Genomic DNA, 26,318 nt, shown 5'->3' on the forward strand with positions numbered 1-26,318 from the left:
GGGCTGGCCTCCTATTCCTGTATGCTTAAGCGTTCTCTTTACCTCTAGTAATTAATCCCTGTTACTGGTTAGTGATTATATTAAACTTTCCCTGTTCAAATTACTGTGTTTTCTGTCTCCTGACCGGACCCTGACTGATTGTCTTGACATGAGTACAGCCATGTTTGGCCGCTCCATTGACCTACAGCCACCAGCACAAAAAGAAATATGAAAGCTGCTTTCTGCGTGGTGGGAACTGGCCCTTCTCTCACGGAGGGAGTTGCAAGTTGTAACATTTCAAGGCTCTTGGAGCGTCGTAGCACGGGATGGACTGGCCATCTGTGCTGGGCTGGGACGATAACCAAAGAGAACGATGCACGTACACAACTACTGGGCTGGGACGTTAGCCAGGGGGCTCAGTGCACGTATGCCACTGATAACCATTTTGTGCATGGGAACACTAAATGCTTGCTCTGCAAACTCTGTAATTGCTTACTCTGAAAATTACTGATGGTATAAAAACTGCTGGAAACTGAGACCCGGTGAGAGTTCCACCTGTGGAAGGGACTCCTTGCCCAGGACGTGTGATCCTTGCCCAGCCGCGTCGATTGACGGGGCTCTCCCAGCAGTGGGGCGTGGATGTTGTGAGTAATTGATTTGATGTGAAGTAATTGATTTGATGTGAAGTAATTGATTTGATGTGTTCTCTTTTCGGTCAACCTGGTGTTTCTCTTTCAGGTTGATTTGTGTCATTTCTCTTCAGCCGATGTGGGTGTTTTCCCTTTCCAGTCGGGCTGATGTTTTTCCCTTTTAATACTTGACCTATTTGGATCTGTTTGCAGACTATCGCCTTTACTATCCTCTATATAATAAAATATACCTTCAGTCCATTTGTTTGGAGTGGAAAGTGTCTTTTACGTCTCCGATCGGATCCCCGAACCTCTCATAACACTGATACAGTGGATTAAGATACCAATCATAAAGGTGCCACTTCACTAGGTTGGTTGATAACCCCTGATGTAGTCTGGTATAAAGAGCTCAACCCAACAAGTTTGCTGAGAATTATGTAAGTGAATCAGACTGGCTCCTTCTAGAATTTTGACTAAGAATGTAGTAAGAATTGTCCAGTTCTTAGGCAAATGGACAAGACTTGTATATTTGTCGTATGAGGATGCCCATGTGAAAGAGATACCACAATAAATAACTACCCTGAAGCTGCCATTCTTCCTGCTGGCTTTCTAGTTTTTTTCCACTCTGGTCATTGGATATCCTTGCAATTTCTCTGTTTTCCTTAAAATGGGCTGAGTCTCTCTTCCTTGGAACCATGAGCTCAACTCTGGTTTCTTTTTTTTTTTTTTTTTTTGTGAGGAAGATCAGCCCCGAGCTAACATCCATGCCAATCCTCCTCTTTTTTGCTGAGGAAGACTGGCCCTGGGCTAACATCTGTGCCCATCTTCCTCCACTTTATGTGGGACGCCACCACAGCATGGCCTGACAAACGGTGCCTCGGTGCACGCCCAGGATCCGAACCTGGGCTGCCAGTGGCGGAGTGCGCGCACTTAACCGCTATGCAACGGGGCCGGCCCCTCTGGTTTCTTTTATTGTAACCATCAGGGAGTCCTGATCAGTGAAGGGCTCCCTGACATGTCTTGATATTTAATTCTTATCTTTCTCTGATCATCACCAGCAAGAAAATGTTATCTACTTGATTGGACTTGGCCAAGAAGTCAAAAAAATAAGTTCTAGGTACAATTGCTTTTCCTTGGTAGAAATGCTCTGCCCAAGGGCAGAAGGGGGATGTACGGGTATGGTGGAAGAATGGAGTATAAATCAGGGCCACTATAAATCTGACAGTCTCCAATCTTTTCCTGGACAATCAATCCTACTCCATAAGCCATATTGCTAAACAACTCTTTTTTATTTCCCCTACAGTGGCTATTTCAAATCTTGACTAGTTTCTTAAGTTCCCCTACTCCACCTCCACACTCATTCTCACTTCACATACAGAGACTATCAGGTAAAAATTCCCTCAACTTGCTTCCTTCTCTCCCCCAAACTACAAGATTAGCTGTAGTCACATCTACCTTGTTTTCCTCCTTACCTCCCTCTCTTTTTATCCTTCTGATAAATGTTGCAAATTCTGCCCTAGGCTTATACTTCTATCTGTGCTCTGAATCACATTCATCATTCGTGTGGCAGAGACTACCAGCTCTTCAATATCTACTCTTCTATAGCAGTAGAATTTTTTGACTGGGTATGCCTTTTTTTTTTCTTTCAGCTTGACATAACCATGAGACCAACTTCTGACCAAGGGGACGTAAGTGGCAGCAGAAACCTTTCTTAAGAGCTTAGTGGCATATAGTTCATCTTTTCTTTTCCTTCTCCCTTTGCTGAATTCTGCTGAACTTTGAAATGGTAGCTGGAGCTTCATGTTGGACTAAGAAAAAGAGGGCCTCATCCTAGGGAAGGCAGACTAACAAACTGAAAGGAGCCTGGGTCTCTGAAGCCTCCATGGAATAGAATTGCCGTATCACTCCTGGATGCTCTGCCGCCACTATTTTATATCAGAAAGAAACTTCTATTTAAGCCAACTTCTTTATAGGTTTTCTGTCTCTCTTAGCAAAAACCAACACTACAGATTTGGTATCTGGAATTGTACACCAAGTAACAAAACCTAAAATGTTTAGCATTGGCTTAGTGAAGGAGGCTCGGTGTGGAGAAGCGTGGACACGTGTATTGTGGACTAGAAAGCTGATGACTCATGTGCGGCAGCGTCCTAACATTTCCTCTCTCTCATGCCAGACACCTGTCCTTATCTTTTATTTTCAGCCCCTCTCCTGGCCTTTAGATTATTGACTAATCTTCATTTTCCTAGTATCACCCTATTAGTACACTAAGAATGTTTAAACAGACTCACTCTTGTTTTTTGAATTTCTGTATATGTATATAATATTTTATTTTATTATTGCAGTAACACTGGTTTATAACATTATATAAATTTCAGGTGTACATCATTATATTTCGATTTCTGTGTAGACTGCATCATGTTCACCACCCGAAGACTAATTACCATCCATCATCACACATGTGCCTAATCACCCCTTTCACTTTCCTCCCTCCCCCCTTCCCCTCTGGTAACCCCCAATCCAATCTCTGTCTCTATGTGATTGTTTGTTGTTTTTATCTTCTATTTATGAGTGAGATCGTTGGTATTTGACCTTCTCCCTCTGACTTATCTCACTTAGCATAATACCCTCAATGTCCATCCATGACAGGGTCCTTGCCGTGTCACAAAGGGCAAGATTTCATCCTTTTTAATGAATGAGTGGTATTCCATTGTGTATATATACCACATCTTTATCCATTCATCCCTTGATGGGCACCTAGGTTTCTTCCAAGTCTTGGCTATTGTGAATAATGCCACAATGAACATGGGGGCTCATATATCTTTACGCATTTGCGTGTTCATGTTCTTTGGATTAATACCCAGCAGTGGAATAGCTGGATCATAGGGTAGTTCTATTCTTAATTTTATGAGGAATCTCCATACTGTTTTCCATAGTGGCTGCACCAGTTTGCACTCCCACCAGCAGTGTATGAGAGTTCCCTTCTCTCCACATCCTCTCCAACACTTATTTTTTCTTGTCTTGTTAATTATAGCCATTCTGATGGGCGTGAGGTGATATCTCATTGGAGTTTTGATTTGCATTTCCCTAATAATTAGCGATATTGAACATCTTTTCGTGTGCCTGTTGGCCATCTGTATGTCTTCTTTGGAAAAATGTCTGTTCTTTTGCCCATTTTTTAAATGGATTGCTAGCATTTTTGGTTGTTGAGATGTATGAGTTCTTTATATATTTTGGATATTAACCCCTTATCAGATGTATGGTTCAGACTCACTCTTGTAGCTGCTTCCCCTCTTAGTTGTCTTAGCTCCATAGCCCTCAGGACCTAAACTCAATCATTTACTGCTTTGCAGAACCCCATTCCTGAAAGGAGAATTTCAGACACCTGGTAAATTTAGCAATTCAAAGTTTTAAAGTAAATTTATATTACAAAACAACTGCTTTATTGCATTGTTTCCCAATGGAACTGTTCAGCAACAACACTCAATCTATTTTGACAACCAAGTAGTTGACATTAGCCAGAAATCAGTTGCTACCATAAAGTCATTGCGCTTCTAGACCATTATTTCTCCCTCTTCTCTGAACCTCCAAGGTCCTCTAAAGTTCATGTCACATATTATACCATTCACTATCCGTCAGTTGTTCATGTCATCCACAGACCTCGAAAGATACTCCTCTAGTATCTCAATACTTAGAGTTTCACAAATGACTCAATACCTCTTTCCTCACTCCTCCTGCCATAATTCTTAGTGATTCCAATATCCCTTGAACAATCTTTCTAATACTCAGGCCTCTCAATTTCTTGATCTCCTGACCTCCAGTGATTTTTTTCCTCAACTTGACCTCAGCTACCAATTCCCCTGGTTCCACCCTAGAACTGGCCATTACCAATAGCTGAAACTTCACAGTTTCCATTTCAAACATCCCATTCTCTAATCACCAATTCCTATATTTTCTGCTTACTTCCCTCTACTATCCTTTCCAACAACTCTTTAACTCCACTGGGTCCTCCAATCTGTTGTCCTTGCCAGCTTTTCACTCTCCATCACAGTCCCCGCAGCCTCCATGGTACTGAGGTGTTGCAAGCCTCACTTCTTGGCCCACCCAGCATAGTTTCCGCAGCCTAATATTATAAATCACTTCCTTGTGATGGATTGATCACCTCAATTCCCTTGCTGCAGTCTCTCTCCAACATACTTGTCTAGTAATACACTCGTCCTACTTAAATACAACTCTCAGACTATTCTATCCCTGCACACAAGTGACTGAACATGACTGGAGAAAACATGCAATCATGCTGACTCTTCTTTTTCTTCTTCTTCTTTTTTTTTTCTTTTTGCTGAGGAAGATTCACCATGAGTTAATATGCCATCACAGGATGGCTGATGAGTGGTGTAGGTCCACACCCGGGATCCAAGCCCACAAACCTAGGCCTCTGAAGCAGAACGCTAGGAACTTGAACCACTTGGCCATGGGGCTGGCCCCTCATGATGACTCTTTAAATTCATAGCCATAAGCCTCTGGGACTCTGGGCTTGCGTGAACCTGAGATTGAGTGCCTCCTTAAATTTTGCTCCCTATGTGCCTCTCTAGCCTCACCCTCACCAGGCCCTGGTGGATGCTATAGTGCGCCATTCAGATCTCCCCTCCAGAGCTGTCCTAAATTCAGGCAAAGGGCACTTATATTCCTTCATCTCCTGGTCATTGGCTGCCCCAGGGAAGAGGGTGTGACTCTGAGCAAGGCAGCTCAGGCAAGGGCAAGTCTGAGAGAAACTCAGCTAGAGCTGTCGGCTGCCAACACTCCCCACAGCTGGGGAGATGAGCACTCATGTTGCTCTAGCCAAGCCGTCTTGCTCCTCAGGGCCTTTGCCCTTCCTTTTCTCTCTGTCTGGCGTGCTCCTTTCTAGGTTTCCAAAGGACTCACTGTCACTTCCCTTAGGTCTATGTTCAAGCACCTCATTGCTAGAGAAGTCTTCCCTGACCATGGTCTAGAAACTAAACTCTATCCCTCAATATTCTCTCCCATTGCTCTGCTTTATTTTTCTTCATAACGTTTAACAACACCTGACATATCATCAGATTTTTATTACTTTAGCTACTTATTTTGGCCTTCCTCTACTAGAGTGTATGCTCCTTGAGTCCAGGGCTCTGGTTTGGCTATGTTTATATCCTCAGTGTCCAGAATAGTTCCTGGTATACAGTGGGTACTCAGTATATACTTGTTGAATGCACAAATGAAAATGCCTTGAATTCATAGTAGTCAATTCATAGAAGGCAGAGTGGTTTAGTGGAAGGATCTTAGAGTGTTGGAGTTAGACTGATTTTTATTTATTTATTTATTTATTTTTGTTTTGTTTTGTTTTGTGAGGAAGATCAGCCCTGAGCTAACATCCAATGCCAATCTTCCTCTTTTTCGCTGAGGAAGATTGGCCCTGGGCTAACATCCATGCCCATCTTCCTCTATTTTATATGGGATGCTGCCACAGCATGGCTTGACAAGCCGTGTGTCAGTGCATGCCCGGAATCCCAACCTGTGAACCCTGGGCCGCCGCAGCGGAGCGCGTGCACTTAACCGCTTCGCCACCGGGCTGGCCCCTAAACTGATGAATTTATCCCAACTCCACCATTTAAAACTTGTGTGATTGCATACAAGTCAGTTAATAATGTTGATTACTTGTCTATTGTTAGAATTAAATATTATAGTGCTTAGATTAAATGTTAATTAGTATAAAGAGCCTGCACTAGAAAGATAGCTCTGGAAATAAAAGGTACTGGAACTGCAGGGTTGTACTGGGGATGGATGAATTTAATGTGCTCATCAAGGACTTCTCACTATCATTCTCAGCAAGAGACATGCTCCTGCCCTTTCATCTCTTTTTTTGAGATATAATTGACATATAACATTGTATAAGTTTGAGGTGTACAGTGTGTTGGTTTGATACATGTATATATTGCAATATGATTACTACAGTAGCATTAGCTAACACCTCTATCACATCACACAATTATCATTTCTTTTTGTGTTGAGAACAATTAAGATGCAGTCTCTTAGTGGGCCAGCCCTGGTGACCTAGCGGTTAAGTTTGGCGCACTCCATTTCGGCTGCCTGGGCTGGGTTCGGGGCGTGGAACCACACCACTCGTCAGTCAGTGGCCATGCTGTGGTGGTGGCTCACATACAAAAAGAGGAAGATTGGCAGTGGATGTTAGCTCAGGGCAAATCTTCCTCAGCCAAAAAAAAAAAAAAGATTTAGTCTCCTAGTAACTTGGAGGTTTATAATATAATGCCGTTGATTATAATCACTATGTTGTACATTAGATCTCCAGAACCTATTTATTTACTAGCTGTAAGTTTGTACCCTTAAACAACATCTCCCCCATTCCCGCACCCCCCAGCCCTCTGCCCTTTCATCTTAGATATTGAAGCTTTGCAGCAAATTGCTCCCGACAGCAGGACTGATTGCTTTGTACTGAAACAACAATAAGAACAACAACAAATAAAAATGAAAAAGAATAAATAGAACAGGTCAGGAACCCCAAGTTTAAAATGATCATTCCACTATATCAACAATTTTCTATACAGATTTGTACAATTTTTATCTAGAAAAGAAATTTTTTAAAAGAAAAGGAGAGCATTCTACATACTACCTTGAAACCCAGGTTGCAGTAGCTTTGGGGTCTGCTTGGCATGACTTTCTTCAACTCTCTTCTTTTTTGAGTCTTTGCAATACCTGTCCCTGCCAGTCTCCGAGTGCCCCTAGTTACAGGTCAGCTCCACACGAAAGGGGAGGAGCTACTGCCCAGGGTCTGTTTGCAGCATCACGCCCCACATCCCAGCGACCAACAGTGCTGCCCTGTCCTCCTGGGTATCAAAGAGGACCCTGATCACTCTGTCATGTGCCATGTGAGTGGTTGGTCCAACAGGATGGCTGGTGGACCCAAGAAATGTTTGTCTTTGATTGGACTCAGTCTTATCTGTCTTAAAATGGTGAGTTGACCATTCTGACCTAGCTGCAACTATTGAGGGGGAAAAAAAAAAAGACATATTCATTATCTTTCTCTTTTTTTGAGGGCCTAGGGGGTGGGGAGATAGAAATCAAAATATTTTGGATGATACCAAGATAGTATATGTTTGTGTGTTTGAAATTTAATGCGATTTACTGGAGAAAAAAACCAAGATCATCATCATATTTTAAGAACAAAGATTTCTGAAAAATCTGTCAGCAGCTACCGACTTAGTTCAATAGGCAGATTCAGGGAGAAAAATGAAATAGTAATGCGATCTGCCTCCAGCCTCTAACTTCTATTTAGGATTGCTTTGTGGTAGATTTGACTGTTGGGAAACGATTTGTGCAAATAAATACTCTGTATGGATTGGAAGATTTCTCACATTATGTATAAAAATATTGTGATAAATTTATTACTGCTCTGATTTCTGTTTTGCATTTCCCCAAATGGTGTTTTTCTTTATGGTTCTAATTTTCTAAACTTTCCTTTTCAGGTTGCTTCAGCAAAAACAGGTAAAATTTTCTGAAATGCAAGTTTTCCCTCCCCGTATTTGATTTTAATTTCTGCTGTTAATTCTTGGGCTACCCTGAAATATAAAGGCTATACCAGGAAAAATATTCAACATTTTCTGAGCACTCACACTGTGAGTGTAACTGGTAAGACAAATACATGGATCAAACTTAAAAGATAAGTCCTTGTAAGATATTCTTATTGAGTACTGAGATGTACAGAGTCATGTAGTCATGGATTTTCTCAAATACGTTAGCCATTAGTAAAATATTCCTATGATCATCATTCCAGTCAAAAAAAATCCAGAATTTTAGTCATAAATAGTGAAGAATCTAATTTATATTTATTTTTTGTCTTCTGAAGAATTAGAGGAGAAAACTAGAAATGTTTGTGGTTAAAATTTTGAGATTCCTCAATAAAAAAGGATTTTACACTTCCAATATTACATCCTTAAAATACAGACAATGATAATTCAGAGCTGAACAAAGGCTTCTTTTTTTTTTTTTTTTTTGGTGAGGAAGATTGTCCCTGAGCTAACATCTGCTGCCAATCTTCCTCTATTTCATATGTGGGATTCTGCCACAGCATGGCTTGATGAGTGGTGTGTAGGTCTGCGCCCGGGATCCAAACCTGCGAACCCCAAGCCGCCAAAGCAGAGTGCACAAACTTTACCACTATGCCACCGGGTTGGCCCCACAGGCTTTTTTAAAAAAAGCCTTTATTGCCATTTTTCTTGAATAAATGACTGAAGGCAAGGATAATTTCTCTAGAGGCCTCTCCTAGCTCATATATTCTAGAAATCTAAGTCCCCAGAATGGAAATTGATGTTCCATTTAGATTATGGGATTTAGATTATCTGGAGGAACCATATAATATTGATTATATCACCAATAAACTCTCATAGCACTTTAACATAAATAAGAACAATTTTTATTTATTATTTTGTCTATACCACAGAAAAGGAACTATAAATAGGCAATTAAAAAATTGATACAGATATATGGCTGAGCCATAAAATCCATGCATATACAATAGTTTTTTAAAAATTATTTCCTGTTTTATTCTTATTTACTTATCTTATTCTTGAGAAACCTTCATTTTTTTTCTTTTTCTTTTTCTTATTATTTTTTTTATTTTTTGTGAGGAAGATCAGCCCTGAGCTAACATCCATGCTAATCCTCCGCTTTTTGCTGAGGAAGACCGGCTCTGAGCTAACATCTATTGCCAATCCTCCTCCTTTTTTTACCCCAAAGCCCCAGTAGATAGTTGTATGTCATAGTTGCACATCCTTCTAGTTACTGTATGTGGGACGCAGCCTCAGCATGGCCGGAGAAGTGGTGCATCAGTGCGCGCCCGGGATCCGAACCCCGGGCCGCCAGTAGCGGAGCGCGTGCACTTAACCACTAAACCACGGGGCCGGCCCGAGAAACCTTCAGGATTGATCAGGAAGCTATGAGAAGGATTGTTTGGCCATATACAAAGTCATTTTTTTGTATAAGTGGTACAGAACACCAACACAGGTTCGTTTACCCATCACACAGGAGGGCAAATAACTGGAATGCCAGGCTTCTGGCAAGGAAAGAGGTTTATTATGGAAAGGCAGCCAGAGATTGGAGTTAGAACTCAGATCCACCTCCTCAAAGGGAAAAAGGTAGGGGTTTTTGTCTGGGGTTCTAGGTAAGGGAGGGGGAGCATGTGCTGGGGTTTTAGGTAAGGGAGGGGGAGCGTGTAGACTTGCTGACTGGCGCCTTCCCACCAGCCTGTTTGGCCTTGAAGACTGAATTTCTTTTCCCTTGACTATCCGGACTTTTCTGGTTAGTTTTTGTCTTCAGCCTGCGTTTGGCCTCGTGATGCTGAATCTTGACATCTGGACCTTGACCTCGTGGGAAACACAGCTCACTCATACACTAAGGAGGGACAGAAAGACCTGGTCAGTTTTGAACAACAGTGAATTATGCTGAGTATTCACAGCTGCAGTTAGCAAAGCTTATCTCAAAGTTTTTTTCTCTTCTAGCCCACGGAAGACTTTTTAACTCCTTCGTTCCCGGTTTCATAAGTGGTCTTTGGGTGGACAAAATCTAGCTCTGCTGTCTCTTAGATGGTCCCAGGACACCCAGGGCATGCTGAGTCCTCAGAGGGGGCTCCTTTTTGGTTCCACGCTGTTCGAGAGAAAGTGAGGCAGGCTGAGACACTGATGATGCTGTTCCTTGATTCATGCTGGCTTTTCAATAGATAGAATGTGTTTTATTGACACAGTAGTTCCCCCTTTATCCACAGTTTTGATTTCCGCGGTTTGTTACCTGCAGTAAACCGTGATCTGAAAGTATTAAATGGTAAATTCAGAAATAAACAATTCATTAAGTTTTAAACTGAGCACTGTTCTGAGTAGCATGATGATATCTTGTGCCATCCCACTCCATCCTGCCCAGGAGATAAATCATCCCTTTCTCCAGTGTATCCATGCTGTATAGACTAGGTGCCACTTACTCACTTGGTAACCATCTCGGTTATCAGATTGACTGTCTCTGCATGGCAGTGCTTGTGTTCAAATAACCCTATTTTATTTAATAACGGCCCCAAAGCATTAGAGTAGTGATGCTGGAATTTTGGATATGCCAAAGAGAAGCCATAAAGTGCTTCCTTTAAGTGAAAAGGTGCAAGTTCTTGACTTAATGAAGAAAGAAAAAAGTCAGATGCTGAGGTTGCTAAGATCTGTGGTAATTTCTGTTACAGTACAGTCATCTCTGGGTATCTAGGGGCAGATTGGTTCCAGGACCCCTGCTGATACCAAAATCCGTGGATGCTCAATTCCCTTATATAAAATGGTGTAGTGTTTGCATATAACTTACTGCACATCCTCCCATATACTTTAAATCATCTCTAGATTACGTATAATACCTAATACAATGTGAATGGTATGTAAATCTCTGTTACACTGTATTGTTTAGGAAATGATAACAGGAAAAAAAGTCTGTACACGTTCAGTACAGATTCAACAATTGTAGGCCTTTCCATTTGCAGTCGGTTGAATCTGCGGATTCGGATCCAAGGATACAGAGGGCCAACTGTATATTATTATAATTGTTCTATTAATAGTTACTGTTGTTAATCTCTTACTGTGCCTAATTTATAAATTACACTTTATTATAGGTATGTATGTGTAGGAAAAAACATAGTATGTATAGGGTGCAGTACTATCCGCCGTTTCAGGCATCCACTGGGGGTGTTGGATGTGTCACCCACGGATGAGGGGGGCTACTGTACTGCGTAGGAGGTTTCATTTTGAGTGTGTGTATTTTGATTCTCTTTGGGTTCTGTGTTGGCTGTCGATCTGTGTCTGGCCACTGGGGCTACATGGGCTAATTTAGATCTCTGAGTTGGTAGAATGCACAGATGCTGAGAATCAAAAGGTTTCACTTTTGTCTGATCAAAGTGGTTGATCGCACTGCTGGGGAATAAAGTTTTCTCTTTCATCCATGCAGTAAGTGGGCCAAACATAGAACTAAGAAAGAGTGAAGAACTGTTGCTAATTTACGGAGCCATGCACATCCCACTCAAGCTTCTCATCTCTTAAAGGAGACGTAGTATAGAGGTGTTGATCTTCTTTCATTGCTGTTACTGGTCAGATCCTGCCCTAGAACCAAATGTAAAACAGGCAATCTGTCTCTTTAGCCTGTGCTTACCCCAGACTCCCCAGAATCTCACCTTCCCTGGCACCTCTCCATGACAGTGCCATGCAGTCTGGCTTTTCCAAACCCAAAAATTGGTTGTCCTGGTTCACACACACACACACTCACACACACTAACCCCTCCTACCTTTTGAAGTGCCCTTACCTACACTGTTTCACTTCATCTTTACAACAATCGTAAAATGTAGGTATTTTACATTTCAAAGTAAATCCTAACATGTAGGTATTATTAACATTCTGCATTCTTAAGGGAGAAAACCCAGACTAGAAGAGGTTAAGTGCTTGTACACGTTCACATGCAAAAGTAAACGGCAGATCCAGGGCTCGAACCCAGAGTTTCTGAATCCAAATCCTCTGCTCTTTTTCCACCATGCAACCCTGTGTTTCATCCTGCTAGTCCTGGCTTCATGTATTACTCCTTCTGGGTAAATGGGCCTCTCCCAGCTCAATTCAGTGGGGCAAGTTTTGTGGAGGACTCAGGCCTCTTCACAGGCCTATGGGGAGATAGTCTATGTCATGCTAGCCTTTTAGATGTCTTTCAAACCACTCCATGAATGCACTATCAGGCCTCCTATGTAAATGGCTAGTTTGGTTGTCATTTTTCCAGAAAGTTATTTCATTCCAATGAGCAAGACTGGCTAACATAGGAGATAAGACAAACTATGGGGACAAAGGAAACAGAAGAAATTGACAGACACCACAAAGTTAGAGGAGAGAAGGCTTATTTGTCACCCGGGACTAATAACTGGGGGAGCAGAAAAGGGATGAGTGTGTGGGAGACACGACATGGGAGCCCCTACTGGGGCTTCCTATCCTGCAGAGGGGAGAGGGGACGTGGGAGCTTCCTGCAGAGTCAGTTTCTGCTGGCAAATGGCTAAGATGAGCATGCCTGCAACTTTTCCCCAGCATATACAACCATCATAGTTTTCATTCAATGGCGAAGGAGACAGTCCTGGGTTATGTTCAAGGAATGTCTGGCCAGTGCACAGTGGAGACTTTGTTCATTCCTGCAGCATGGCTATTTCTGAGTGCTGCCAAAGCCCTCTCTGGGCTATTGGTACAGAAAGAGAAGGCTGTCTGTATCACGCGTATGGGGATTTGGCAGGTAGGGTTCTGCTGGGGGGAGGAGCTGATGCTGGCAAACCACCCATTTGGTCTGTATTTACACTCTCTCCTCTTTGCCCTATAGTTTTGTTTTACCCTTTAGTTTTCAATAAGGCATATAGTGATTTTACCCAGCAAATGCAGTACATTAAAAATAAAAGGGCAAGTGTCGTTTTCAAACCTAAAACGCAGCTATTTTTGTTTGACTTTTTCTTCCAATTGGATCTCCGACACCCAGGGCATTTTTGTGTTTGTGGATTTTTGCAAAGTAGTAAATCTGATTACCGTGCTGTATCTCCTACCCCATACCCAAAGTGTGGGAATGTCTTGTGTAACTCATGACACAAGCATCCGTATCCCCCTGGCAAACCACGGCCAGGCCCAGGTGAGGAGGGGCCAGAGCATCGCATTCTTATGCTGGAGCAGGTGTTTTGATAGAGAAGGAGGAAATAAAGTTTATTTTTATTTTATATAGAAGAATCTGAAAATGGTTTCACTCCGCTAACATGAAAGAAAGTACGATGGAGCAATTATAAAACAAAAAACTCAATTCTCCCTCTCCCTCCATTAGATGAAACGACACTTGGGAAATGTGCAAAGTGGGTGAGATGAAGACCACACCACAACCACGGCAGAGGATCCTAGCTGGAGGCAGTGGAGCTATTCGTGGGGCATGGAGGGGAGATCAGGGCAAAGCAGACCCGGGAATTCACAGAATGCTTTCACTTACTCTCTCCCTCCTCTCAGAGTTTTTTCCCATAATCACTCTCCATTCTTTTGAACTCTTTTAAAAGTACAAAAAGTACAAATTATCCCAGAGGCAACTGGGAAAAGCCTTTGAAATCTCATCCTGAATGAGAGGTTTGAGTTTTCTGGCTCTCTTCTAGAGAGTAGCTTTGCCTTTCGTTTTCTTTGTTTTTTCTTGATCTGGAAAATAAGGGCAAAGTTTATGTCTGAAGGATGGCACAAGAATGTTTCAGTTTGAAAAGTAAAATGAAAAGAGTAATCCTTATTGGTATCCTAGCTAATGTACAGCTTCAAAATCTCTTTTAGCTCTTGAAATACCCACCATTGATCAGGCATATTCAAAAATCAGCGACAGTATCACTGTGGAGTGGGCTACGGTGCCAGGGGCCACCAGTTACCTTCTCACGGCCGAAGATGGGGACACTGTCATTGAAACCACTGTGGACAATTCCCCAGGCACTGTGACAGGTCTGAAGGCTGCGACCTTGTACCAAATCACCATCAGATCCATCAGTGCCGCTGGGAGAAGCCAGGCATCACCTCCAAAGCAGGCAAAGACAGGTAGTGGATGCTCATCCTCTGTTGAGTGACTGCTTGTGACCTGGGTCAGTTATACTGAGGCTGTAAATGCATCATGTAATTTTGTGTCACGTGAGTGCCTATGATTCAGGGCCCAGAAGTGGGAGCCACCAAATGATGTTTTTCGGGAATTCAGACATCTGTGGAGAAGATGGGCATTTAAATTCCAGATTCTTTGGAAAATAAAACCCATTTCTGGGCATTTTTTTTTTTTAAGATTTTATTTATTTATTTTTTCCCCCCAAAGCCCCAGTAGACAGCTGTATGTCATAGCTGCACATCCTTCTAGCTGCTGTATGTGGGACTCAGCCTCAGCATGGCCGCAGAAGCGGTGCGTCGGTGCGCGCCCGGGATCCGAACCCAGGCCGCCAGCAGCAGAGCGCGCGCACTTAACCGCTAAGCCACAGGGCCGGCCCTGGGCATCTTTAAAACCATCCTTGCTTTTAAATCTCTGGAAAAGGGATTTCTGTTTTTAACCTCAGGTATCCATAAAGACTATGCTGAATGATGAACACAAAGGGATTTTGCTGCACTTAGACTTAAGTAAAAACATTTGGAATTTGTCATCAGCATTACTTAAAGTGAACTGATAAAGTTGTACTTAGGCATATTTCTGAAAGGTTGTGTGCACTTTAAAATAGTATAAACCATCATTTCCCCCATTGGTTTATGTTATGGTTACAGGGATGTTTTATCTAATTTCTTACCCACCTCCACTTGAAAATAATGCCTAATATTAGAGTTTCTCTGTTCCCCATTCCTCTGTCATTCATAATTAAAGCACATTTAGACAGCCATTATTTAATGGGACTCTGCTGTGAATCCTTTTGCAAAGCAAATAATTATTTCATAGTATGGATAATCAACCTCAAATTACTTATTTCTAAATTCGAATTATCCTTTATTGGACTTTCGTAACACAAACGCATGTTTTTGTCTTTGTAGTGTTGGCTGCACCAATTCTAGAAGTAAGCTCTCCAAGTCCCAACTCTATTCTTGTGCAGTGGGAAGCTGTATACATGGCAATTGGATTCTCTGTGTCCATTATGCGAGCCAATGGTTTGGGCAGGATATGGAAAGAGAACACCACGAACACCTCCTTGACATTCACCAGCTTAGACTCCGGGACTCTCTACACCATAAAGGCTTTTGCGTGGAATGCCAATGGAACCCCCGGGGATGACTCCACCTGCAATCAGAGAACAAGTAAGGACTTCCTGGTAGCCCCAAACAATCTCCCTTTTGATTAATGAGAGGGGCTGTGCACTGTAGCCATCAAGAGCAGTGTTAAGTGATAAGTACAGAGCAACGGCAGCAGCTATTTAAATTTATTATGAGTTTATTTATAGTGCCTTGACAATTCCTCCTCAGTGGTTTAAATGCTTACTGCATATATAAAGAGATGCTGCTCAGAATACACAGAGCATGGCACTCCCCCTCTGATACCCGACTTAATCTCAGCATACACATTCAAGATCACACAGCAGGAGATGACTCTTGTTAGGTTTACCAGTCACCCCTTGTCCCTTCCTGGGTTCAGACCAATAGTAAAGAATTGGGACAAACAAGAATTCATTTATTCAGTAGGCATTTAACGAGTGTGTGCCAACTTCGAGTGGGCATTGTTCTAGAGATACAGCAGCAAACCAAGTTCCTGTTATTACGGTACTTTATGCTGTGGTGGGAAGCAATATTTCAGGTGTATTCCCTGAAGGCCTCCACTTAGGCCTGGGGCCAGCATGGGACTTTCTATCATCTCTCCTGCAATTGTAGGCTGAGAAGCTGAAGCATGGTATGTGTTCTCTCACCAACCCCATCAAAGGGATACCCCACCAGGGGATCCTACTGCATGATAACTGGAAGCCCACACTGAGCTGCTGGAGTGAGCCAAAAGAATGAGAGAGAGGGGCCGGCCCCGTGGCTTAGCGGTTAAGTGCGCGCGCTCTGCTACTGGCGGCCCGTGTTCCGATCCCAGGCTTGCACTGACACACCGCTTCTCCGGCCATGCTGAGGGTGCATCCCACATACAGCAACTAGAGGGATGTGCAACTATGACATACAGCTATCTACTGGGGCTTTGGGGAAAAAAAAGAGGAGGATTGGCAATAGATGTTAGCTCAGAGCTGGTCTTCCTCAGCAAAAAGCGGAGGATTAGCATGGATGCTAGCTCAGGGCTGATCTTCCTCACAAAAAAAAAAAAAAAAAAAGAGGGGAGGAGAGAGAGGTTTTCCTTCTCTTGAGGCAGAGTAAGCCGTTCACTGACAATATGGCCTAATAGATGCCAGACTCTCACCAACCAGATTAGCTATTTCATCCCTTGGGGAGGACCAAGGAAAGAGTGGAAAGAAACCAGAAATGTTCTCTCCACCATTCCCTAAGTTTGGAGGAGAGTGGAAGTCCCATTGTCTATAGGTCAAGGCAGAAATTCAGGGAAAAGAGAAGAGTTTGCCTTTTATAATACTTCTGCAGGGTGAAATCATAGCAAAGTGCCCTAAGGTGATTCATGGTGGGCCTGGTGAGTCAGGGTGTCTGAGACAAGCCAGTCTCCCTGGGCCTTTTCCTAGGCATTCATTCATTCCTTCTTTCCACAAATATTTATTGAGAGCCCACTATGTGCTGGGCATAGTTTAGCTGATGGGGCTACAAAGTCAAATAAAGCATGACCTTACACCCAAAGAATTGATTGTGTCCTAGGAGAGACCAATGCGTAAATCAATGGTTACGGTTCCATGTAACAAGTGCTTTGATAGAAGGATGCACAGGCACAGAGTGTCACAGAAGGAACATAACATCTGCATCAGGCTGGTGAACAGGGAGAGCCACCTCCTAGAGGTGACTTTTCTTAAAGCCTTCCTCTTCAATTGTTTCCCAAGTTCTAAAAAGTTTTAGGGAGTTTAGATTTAGCCTCCATATTACTTTGTTAGGGCTGCCATAACAAAGTACCACAAACTGGGTGGCTTAAACAACAGAAATTTATTGTCTCATGGAAAATTTTGGAGGCTAGAAGTCTGAGATTAAGGTGTTGGCGGGCCTGGTTCCTTCTGAGGGCTGTGAGAAAGGATCTGTTCCAGGCATCTCTCCTTGGCTTATAGAGGGCAGTCTTCATATTCATATGGCATTCTCCCGGTATGCATATGCCTGTGTCCTTTTTATAAAAACATCAGCTATATTGTATTAGGGCCCACCCTAATGATCTCATCTTAACTAATTATATCTGCTAAGACCGTATTTCCGAATAAGATCACATTCTGAGGTACTGCGGTTAGGACTTCAACATAGGAATTTTGAGGGGACTAATTCAACCCATAACAGTCTCCTACTACTCTACTCATTTTTCCTGGTTCTCTCGTGCCCCATGTGTGAAAAGCAGGTTGTCCTAAAACACTGCAGCCTACCCTTACCAGCCTTGGGCCCAGCATTACCCCAGAGCAGAGCTGCCCCTGTAGACAAGCTGACCGTGAAGCAGGGGAAGGGTCCCGCTGCGATGGCCTACAGGAGAAACACGGCAAGTGCCTGCCTTGCAGAGGGCAAGTTGAGTCCCTGCTTCCTCAAGCAGGGCCCTCCCTGTTTGCCCCCGTGTGTGTCCAGAGCAGACTAGTCTCCGCTCATGGGCTGTCCAAGAAGGTCTCTAAGGCCTGCCAGATGGGTCTTATTATAGCAAGACTCCAGAGAACTGAGGCCAACTTCTCTCTTCCCCAGCCCAGGAGAATACTCCTGAAGCCTGTTCAGAGGATAACCCTGAAGAAAGGAAGGCAGATTTTTGAGAATGTAGAGGGAAGCATTTTGGAGACACTAATAAGACTACCTTAATGTGTGACCATCACACTTGATACTTTCCTTCCTTCCCTTTGATTTAGAATGGAATGAAAGTCTGCTCTTCTAGAAACAATTATAACCTAAAAGCTCTTACAGAAAAAGTATTAGCAGGGGTCAAAAGTAAAGAAGGCATATTGTTGAAGCTGATCTGTTTAGCTTCATCAATCAATAATAGAAAGAATATTTGACCTACCACTTCATAATAATATTCCCACACGGCCCTCTTAGCCCTTCACATTTATAATTTCATTTAATTATTTCAATCACTTGTCAAGTTGTGCATTCACTCACTCATTCATTCATTCAAAATATGCTTATTTAGTACCTATATGTGCTAGGGACTGATCTTATTAGATCTATTTTACAGATGATAAAAAATTAAATAACAAGGAGATTAAATAGCATGGCCAAGGTCACCTTGCTAGTTATGAGTTTGCATAGTTCATGGCAGATGTATCACCAGTTTCCAGGTACCCTAAATCCCAATTTTATGCTCTGAACACTTGCAATTATCCTGCTATTGGGGTACCCCATCCTCCAAGCTCTGCAATGTTGTTAGGCCAAATCTTACTCGTGTTCTTGAGGCTGCTGCAAAATCTTAATTGTTTCTCGAAAATGTAGGTCCTCGTGCTCCTGCCAACATTCAAGTCTCTTTTGATAGTGGGGCTCTGAAGGCATCTGTTTCATGGGCACCGACAGAAGGAGCTTTCAACTATACTGTGATGGCTTTGAGCGATTCTTCAGAGCTGAGCTGTAGTACGACTTTCAGTTCCTGTACCATCTCCTCTCTCCAGTGTGGAACTGAGTACCTGATTTCTGTTTTAGCAAGTAACGATGCTGGATCTAGCAAAACAGCTTCAGCAGTGACCCTGAAAACTGGTATGTATACAAGAGTGAGATCACTGTGGGGCTGGCGAGCCGAAGTGGCTGCCATAAGGGAAACAAATAATCACCCGACAATGTTCCAGAATGCTCTGGAAGAAGTGAAAATGAAAGCCTGGTCTAAATGAAAGCATTGAGTTGGACATTCTGATGACTTTGAATACTGTTGCTGGGGAAACCATATATTGTGCACTGGAAAAAGCACTTTGAAAATTAGGAGGCCTGGCTCCTATTCCAGATCTTTCATTAATTAGTTTATTTCTTTTTCATTTATAAAGTTGTAAAAATTCTAAGACCAAGTTTGAATTATACACGGTTCTAACTGTGCAGTACAGATAGCAGCCTCTTCTTTACATCATGTTTCACAGACCCAGGCTTGGTGGGAGCTATGTTTTAAGATAAATATGTGCTGTCTATAGTTCTGGATATGTTGTTTAGATATCTTCCCATTTTCATTCTTATCAGAAAGATAAGGACTTACATATGTAGAGGTTTATTCCTCTATTCAGAAATATCTATGTGTTTTGGTGATGGGAACTAACATTCAGTGAAGACCTACTATGTACTAGGCACTATAAATACATTATTTTATTTAATTCTCATGACAACTCATTGAGGTCGGAACTATTATCTCCTTTTTCAGGTAATTAAATTTTAGCTCAGAGACGTGAAATAATTTTTCCAAGGGCACACAAATAATAAGTGATAGAGCTGGTATTCAAGCCTAGGTTTGCCTGATTTCACTCTTCTAAGCCAAAGAAAATGTAGATAATTACAATAATGTCCAGTTTATCCCACAGTCAGAATTATGTCATTCTAAGTTTATAAGGCTTCTGAGCAGAGTGGAAAAGAGCCATCACCAAGCTGATGCCCTCTTTTTCACAGGAAAAAAGTACAGCCAACCATGCAGATCCAGTTTCTTATAGTTATGTTAAATTAAAGTCACTGGTAACAAACTTGGTGATTTGGCTTCTCTTTTGACAACTATAACTTAATGTGGACGGTACATTAGAAATGGTTATGAGGACGGGATAGCTGAGATGAGGGAAGAGATAAGAAATACATTTTCAAAAGCAGAGCAGTTCCAAGCTAGTCATTTATTGCAGAAAAGAACCATCAGTGTTTTTCAATCTTGGATGCACATTAAGAGCATCTGGGGAGCTTTTATAAAATCCCAATACTCAGGCCCCACCTAAAAACCAATTAAATTGGAGTTGCTGGGAATGGAGTCTGGATATGAATAGTTTGTAAAAGCTCCTTAGTTGATTCTAACGTGCAGTCAGGATAAAGTGCCACTGAAATAGTCCTGCATGCTTATCAGTCCAGGAGGCACCGCTGTAGTTTGTGGATAACACAATCAGTCATGATCATGGAAACGACCTTGGTTTATCAATAAAAGAACCGTGTTTAGAAAGTACTATGTGCTTCCTGAAGCCCAGAATTGTGTAATATATTTTAGGAATATTTCCATTAGAGACGACTAAATGTTTAAAAGCTTAGAGCTTGAAAAACTAAACTTTATTTGAATTCAGTCCTTTGGAAGACTTTATTCTACGCTGATCCTGGCATCGCCTTACCACAGAAAAACAGGCAATGTTAACCAAGGCAATCAGTGCCTGTGTCTGACATAGTCTAGCATAGTCTAGCATAGTCTAGCATGTATGGTGTGAGATAAATTTTAGGACATCTGAGAATGTCTCGTTGGTTTGCACATGCTACTTATTTGTTCCTTGTCCACAGCATCTGGTATCTTAAGTCTCTGTTTAAGACTCTCCCTGGAGGAAGTCATGGGCATAAGAATGTGTTCTGTCACTTAGTGCATGTTAGAACTTTCCATACTATGGAGGTTTGGTACACAAGGCTTCAGAAAGACCCAGCTCCATCCCTGTTAGCTGTGTCAGCTTGGGAAACTCACCTAACCTCTATGAGCCTCGGTTTCCTTAATTGTAAAATGATGATAATTGTTGGAAGAATTAGAGAAAATGTTAATAGAAAGCACAGCGAATGATGGCTATTTTTTTCTCTAAAATGGATAATGTCTGCGATATTCACTATTCCACTCAGACCAGACTGGCTTCATTTCTGGTTGAGGTCAAATCTTTCAACAAATACTCTGATAATGAAAATCCCCATATCTTAAAATGACTGTCAAACTCTGACAGCCCGTTATTTCAAACAATATTTCATGTAACAAGAGAATTTGGGTAGTCATCAGAGTTTGTTGTAGGGGTCTGGGCCCTATATCAAGTCTTTGGGTCTATAAAGAAAATCTTCTAATGCTTCTGGTACATAGTTTTGTGTGTCATGCACCAAATTCAATCTGCTACAAAGCTCAGATTTGCTTATTTGGGTTGTCTTGAAATCCTGGACAATTGCAAAGATGCAAAGAAAATCTCTTGCAGTACTCTCACAACTGTTTATTATTTATCATTTCCTAGTTGCTTGTGCACCTGCAAGAGTGATGATCCAAGAAGATCCCCCTGGCCACCTGTCTGTGGCTTGGTCTGATGTAGATCTGGGTGATTACTATGTGGCCTTTGTGAAGAGTGATGATGGTTTGGAAGTACACTGCAACACATCCCTTACACAGTGCAATTTCTTATCTGAGTGTGGCTTCACTTACTTTATTAGTGTTTTTGCCTATAACAAGGCAGGGCAGAGTCCTTTGGGTGACGTGTTCAATTATACCACAGGTAAGGCACACTTGACACCTGTAAAGGGAGTTCTTTTTTTTTTTCCCCCTTTTTCTCCCCAAAGCCCCAGTAGATAGTTGTATGTCTTAGTTGCAGATCCTTCTAGTTGCTGTATGTGGGACGCCGCCTCAGCATGGCCGGACAAGCGGTGCGTCAGTGCGCGCCCAGGATCCGAACCTGTGCCTCCAGTAGCAGAGCGTGCACACTGTACACCAAGCCACAAGGCCAGCCCCAGTAAAGGGAGTTCTGAGTTCACTAAACTCAGCAGCAGAATGGATTAACTATTGCACTTATTGGCTTACAGAGACCACCTGGGAGTCATTCTGGGGTCAAGAACAGAAAGTGAATCTTTTCTCTCATATTTTCTCCAGACTAGGATATTTTGGTGTCTTGGACTCAAGTTTATCAAGAATGTAAGATTTAGGAGTGAAAAGAGGGGAAAGAACCTAGTTGTTCAACTGTGCTCTGAAAAATTGAACCCTCCACCCAGATCTACTCAGAGTTCAGCCCTGTGCTGGGTGCTGAAGAGGATGCAGTCCTCCTGTCTCAGGAGTTCACATGCTCTCTGAGACCAGAGAAACAGAGATGCAGTGCATAGATGCTCCATGGTGTAGAGGCTTTGGAGTGGGACACCTGTGTTTAGGTCCTAACTTGACCACTGACTCATTTGGGGATGATGACATCTACCTTGCTAGTTCCATAGTGTCTTCCATGGCAAAATGGGACAAATAATAATGAGAACATGAATATGAAAAGGTCTTTGAATGTGGTAAGGCACAATGCAAATACTTTTATTAGCATCATTCTTACTGTTACTATTATTCTCATCCACTAGGCTTAGACCTTCTACAGGACAGGGATTATATTTTGTTTATCTCTTCATCCTCAATGCTTGTCATAGTGTGATAGGCATAGGGGAGATGCTCAATTTTTGAAGAATGAATGGAGTGAGTGACTTGAAATTAATTAAGTACATTTGCAAATAAGAATACTCAGGGGGGCCAGCCCAGTGGTGTAGTGGTTAAGTTCATGCGCTCCGTTTCAGTGGCCTGGGGTTTGCAGGTTCGGATCCTGGGCATGGACCAAGGCACCGCTTCTCAAACCATGCTGTGGTGGCTTCCCACATACAAAATAGAGGAAGATGGGCACAGGTGTTAGCTCAGGGACAATCTTTCTCACCAAGAAGAGGAGGATTGGCAACAGATGTTAGCTCAGGGCCAATCTTATTCACCAAAAAAACCCCCACAAAACTATAATTATGTAAATAATAATACTAGCTGGATTACAATAAATTTTAGTGGGATGAGGGAATCAAATAATTGGTGCCTTTGGAAATTGGAGTAAGAGGCTATCAATAAAGTCTCAAGAGCACAGGAGTGCCTTCCAGAAGGAGTGGCCTTGAGCTGGAATTTTAAGGATGAATGGAATGTAGACAGGGCAAGAGCATCCCAGAGAAACTCCAAATGGAGTCAGGCATTTTTTAGAATTTGTCTGTGAGTAATGTAGGGTCTCCTGTAAAATCTACTGATACATCACTGTAGATGTAGATCTTTCCCCCTCCCCTACTCCCCAGTTTTAACTGGTTTTAGTTTTATCTGGTTTAGTGTCTGGAAAGACTGATAGGATCTAGCAGTTAGACTAAGTATGATTTCGTCAGGCAGAAAGGGGGAATGGCATTCCAGTAGAGAGGTCAGCAGTCTTTGAGGCATAGGAAAATGAGAGCACCCTACAGAATGTAGGGTGCAGAATTGATGAGTTTGGTGTGACAGGGGGTGGAGGGAGGTACAACTGAGCAGGTAGACTGGGTACAACTTGTAATGACCTTGAATGTCATGCATAGAGGATTTATCCTCTATGTACTGGGTGTTAGGCCAAGATCAGAGCTGGGCAGAACTGTAGGAGGTTCTTGCAGTGATTTAGGAGAGGAGTGGCAGAGGCTCTGGGCTCTAGAGGTCAGGACTCAATGCCCCCTCTGACATCATTGCTTCTATACTGACCTCCATTCTCTCTCTGCTCCTGCTTTCAGCTCCCTGTTGTCCTAGTGACATTAACCCTGTATTGGTGTCCAGTGACAGAGTAGAGATTGTCTGGTCTCCTGTCCGTGGTGCCGAACTTTATGAAACCAAGGCTGTAGATGGGTTCAACGTGGTTGAGTGCAATGACACTTCTCCTACTTGCACTCTTTCAGCTCTAGAGTGTGACACCAAGTACAATATCACGGTGTATTCCTTCAGCGAAGCCCGGGGCAGCAATATGTCATGTACTTCCCAATTTATAACCACAGGTACGATACAGCTATGATTTCATCCATTGATGTCTGAACAATTCACCCCAGCTATGTCCCTCAGGACGGGCATTCAGCAAGAACTACAAAAAGGCCAAATCCCATTAACCACTCTTTGTGGGGACCACCTTACTAAGGAGAGGCAGAAGAGAAGGTGGAAGAGGGAAAGTAGAAAAAAAGAAAAAAGGAGACCATAGGGAGAGTGGTCACTCGGCCATTCAGTTCCTCCTACCCTTGGGGGACCTGCCTGTTTTCACACCATGAAGGTTAAGACTGAAACATTTGTCTTAATTACCTTTACTTTTGGAATTCGAATGCTCCGTAACGTTTACCAGTTAGTCCAAGGCTATAGGAACCCAATACCGTATGTCGGTGTCAACAGGTTTCCACACAAAGGCTCTATGAATTTGGCCTACATGCATGGTATGGTTGAAAGTAATGATGATCTCATTTAGGGGAAAAAAGTCAGTTTCAGACCAAATGGCAGACGTGATATTTTTGACTCTCACTGTTTCAATTAATAGTCTAAAATCTCTTAGCTCCTTGCAGTCCTGAAATAAAAAATGTTACGCAGAATGAGTTCTCCATGATTATTGTTCACTGGCGATCCACAAATGATGACGCTACTTACACGGTGACTGCCCAGGGAGAGAAAGGGCTGTATCAGTGCAGCAGCACAGGAGAGTCCTGTACCATCGGGGGCTTGCCCTGCAGCTCAGTGTTCTCTGTCACTGCTGTGGCTGAAACACCGGCAGGACGGAGCCTACCCAGTTACAGTGTGCCCCTGGAAACAGGTATGTAGCAACTGCCTGCCTGAACGTTGACTTCAGTGGGGTCCTTAGGAATTGTTATAAGACAAGAATTTTCTTATTTGTTCTACCCTGAGTGTGATAGAAACACATTAAACTCAGAGCCTTTCAAAGAGCCCCAGTCTTAGAAAATAAAACTTTCAACATTTGGACACAGGTTCTGTAAAAATATCATCAAAAGACTCTAATATATTCATACACTGACATCAAAGGAGGCATACGTTGACTCTGCAAAAACATTTATTTGAATTCAAATTCCCCCATGACACCATCTACCAAAACAACTAACAAGTGACCAAATGAACTGGTTTATTATTTATTTCTTTGGCTCAGTCCTTTCAAATCTTTCTCTAAAAGGTGCTTTGTGAGTTTGAGTTTCCTAATTGGCAAAGGGGGGATAATGGCTTCATCGGGTGGTTGTCAATATTAAGTTAAATGCTGCAAAGCACTTAGCATGGTGCTGATGCCTGGTAAGAGTTTGATAAAGGAAAGCTGTTTTTGCTTCATAGCATTGTGTGGGAATGAAATTTGGCAAATTACTTAAAGTCTTTGGACATTATTTTCTCTTATATACAATGATAGATAGCATCTTGGTCTGTAAAAGTGGAAACATAAAAAGAAGCAGAATGGGGACAACACCAGATACACAGGAAAATTCTAGATATCCCATGTCCTATATAATGGGTCCCTGAAAATTTGAGAATTGGCTGTGGTATTCTTAGGTGGCAAAGAATATTTCAGGATTTTACATCAATTACGCACTACGAAATGGATGAGAAAGGCAAAATACGTTTAATTGCAAATGCTGTGAAATGTGATATCGGGAGAAGAGGTGAATGCAATTATTGCTTTGAAATGTGCAACTGGAATTTTTAAAGTTGGGTGACAACAAAGGATTTCTTTCTTATTAAAAAAAATGGGGAGGGGGAACTTACATAGCCACAACCTGTTAGTGCACTGCGTTCTTGGGGAGAACACCCACTCTATACAGCTGATGTTAAATGATGTATCAGAGGGAATGAGATTTTGCTTAAGAAAAGGAAACCTTGATTAACAATTGAAAGTTTGAGAAATTTAGGATATTGAATGAAACACAGGCAAGATACCATTTTTGGTTGTTTTTCACAAATAACCCTCAGTGGAAATAAATTCCCCATTCTTTCTTTTCCCCCACGTAAGTGCCGTGCTGTCCAGCCGGTCTGACAGTAACTCAGGTCACCCAATCAGTAATCAACGTAAGCTGGACTCTTGGGACCGGGGCCCAAACCTACGTGATAGTTCTGGAGTCACGCACTGGACAGTCTAAGTGTCACACCCATCAAAACCACTGCCTCCTGGGATGCGTCGCATGTGGCGTCAATTACACAGTGGCATTAAAAGCAATTAGTGCCACTGGGCTGACTGCGGACTGCGCCTACCCAAGTTATTCGTCTAGTAAGTGAATTCTAAACTCTAGCTCTAGAGTATCAATAAGGACTTTGACTATTATAAATCCAGACATAAGCCCTTTCTTCTCCTTTAAAAAGATGCTGCATCTCCACCTAGCTTGCATTATAAATATAGATTACGTTCTAAAATATTTAGTTTTCCTCTG

The 26,318-nt window shown here is 42.3% G+C and overlaps 1 protein-coding gene across 1 annotated transcript in view; it reads left to right on the forward strand.

Annotated features, from left to right (window-relative positions):
- Positions 1-7,528: 7,528 nt before the first annotated feature.
- FNDC7 (fibronectin type III domain containing 7) overlaps positions 7,529-26,318 on the forward strand; it is a 29,497-nt gene continuing 10,707 nt past the window's right edge. The window contains exons 1-9 of the mRNA XM_058537175.1: positions 7,529-7,591; positions 8,105-8,123; positions 13,968-14,222; positions 15,186-15,446; positions 18,678-18,935; positions 21,377-21,631; positions 23,658-23,915; positions 24,455-24,709; positions 25,904-26,158. Coding sequence (XP_058393158.1) covers positions 7,529-7,591; positions 8,105-8,123; positions 13,968-14,222; positions 15,186-15,446; positions 18,678-18,935; positions 21,377-21,631; positions 23,658-23,915; positions 24,455-24,709; positions 25,904-26,158 — 1,879 coding nt within the window. The remainder of the gene's footprint in view (positions 7,592-8,104; positions 8,124-13,967; positions 14,223-15,185; positions 15,447-18,677; positions 18,936-21,376; positions 21,632-23,657; positions 23,916-24,454; positions 24,710-25,903; positions 26,159-26,318) is intronic.

Source organism: Diceros bicornis, chromosome 4 (genome assembly GCF_020826845.1).
Source record: "Diceros bicornis minor isolate mBicDic1 chromosome 4, mDicBic1.mat.cur, whole genome shotgun sequence".
NCBI classification, from domain to species: domain Eukaryota; kingdom Metazoa; phylum Chordata; class Mammalia; order Perissodactyla; family Rhinocerotidae; genus Diceros; species Diceros bicornis.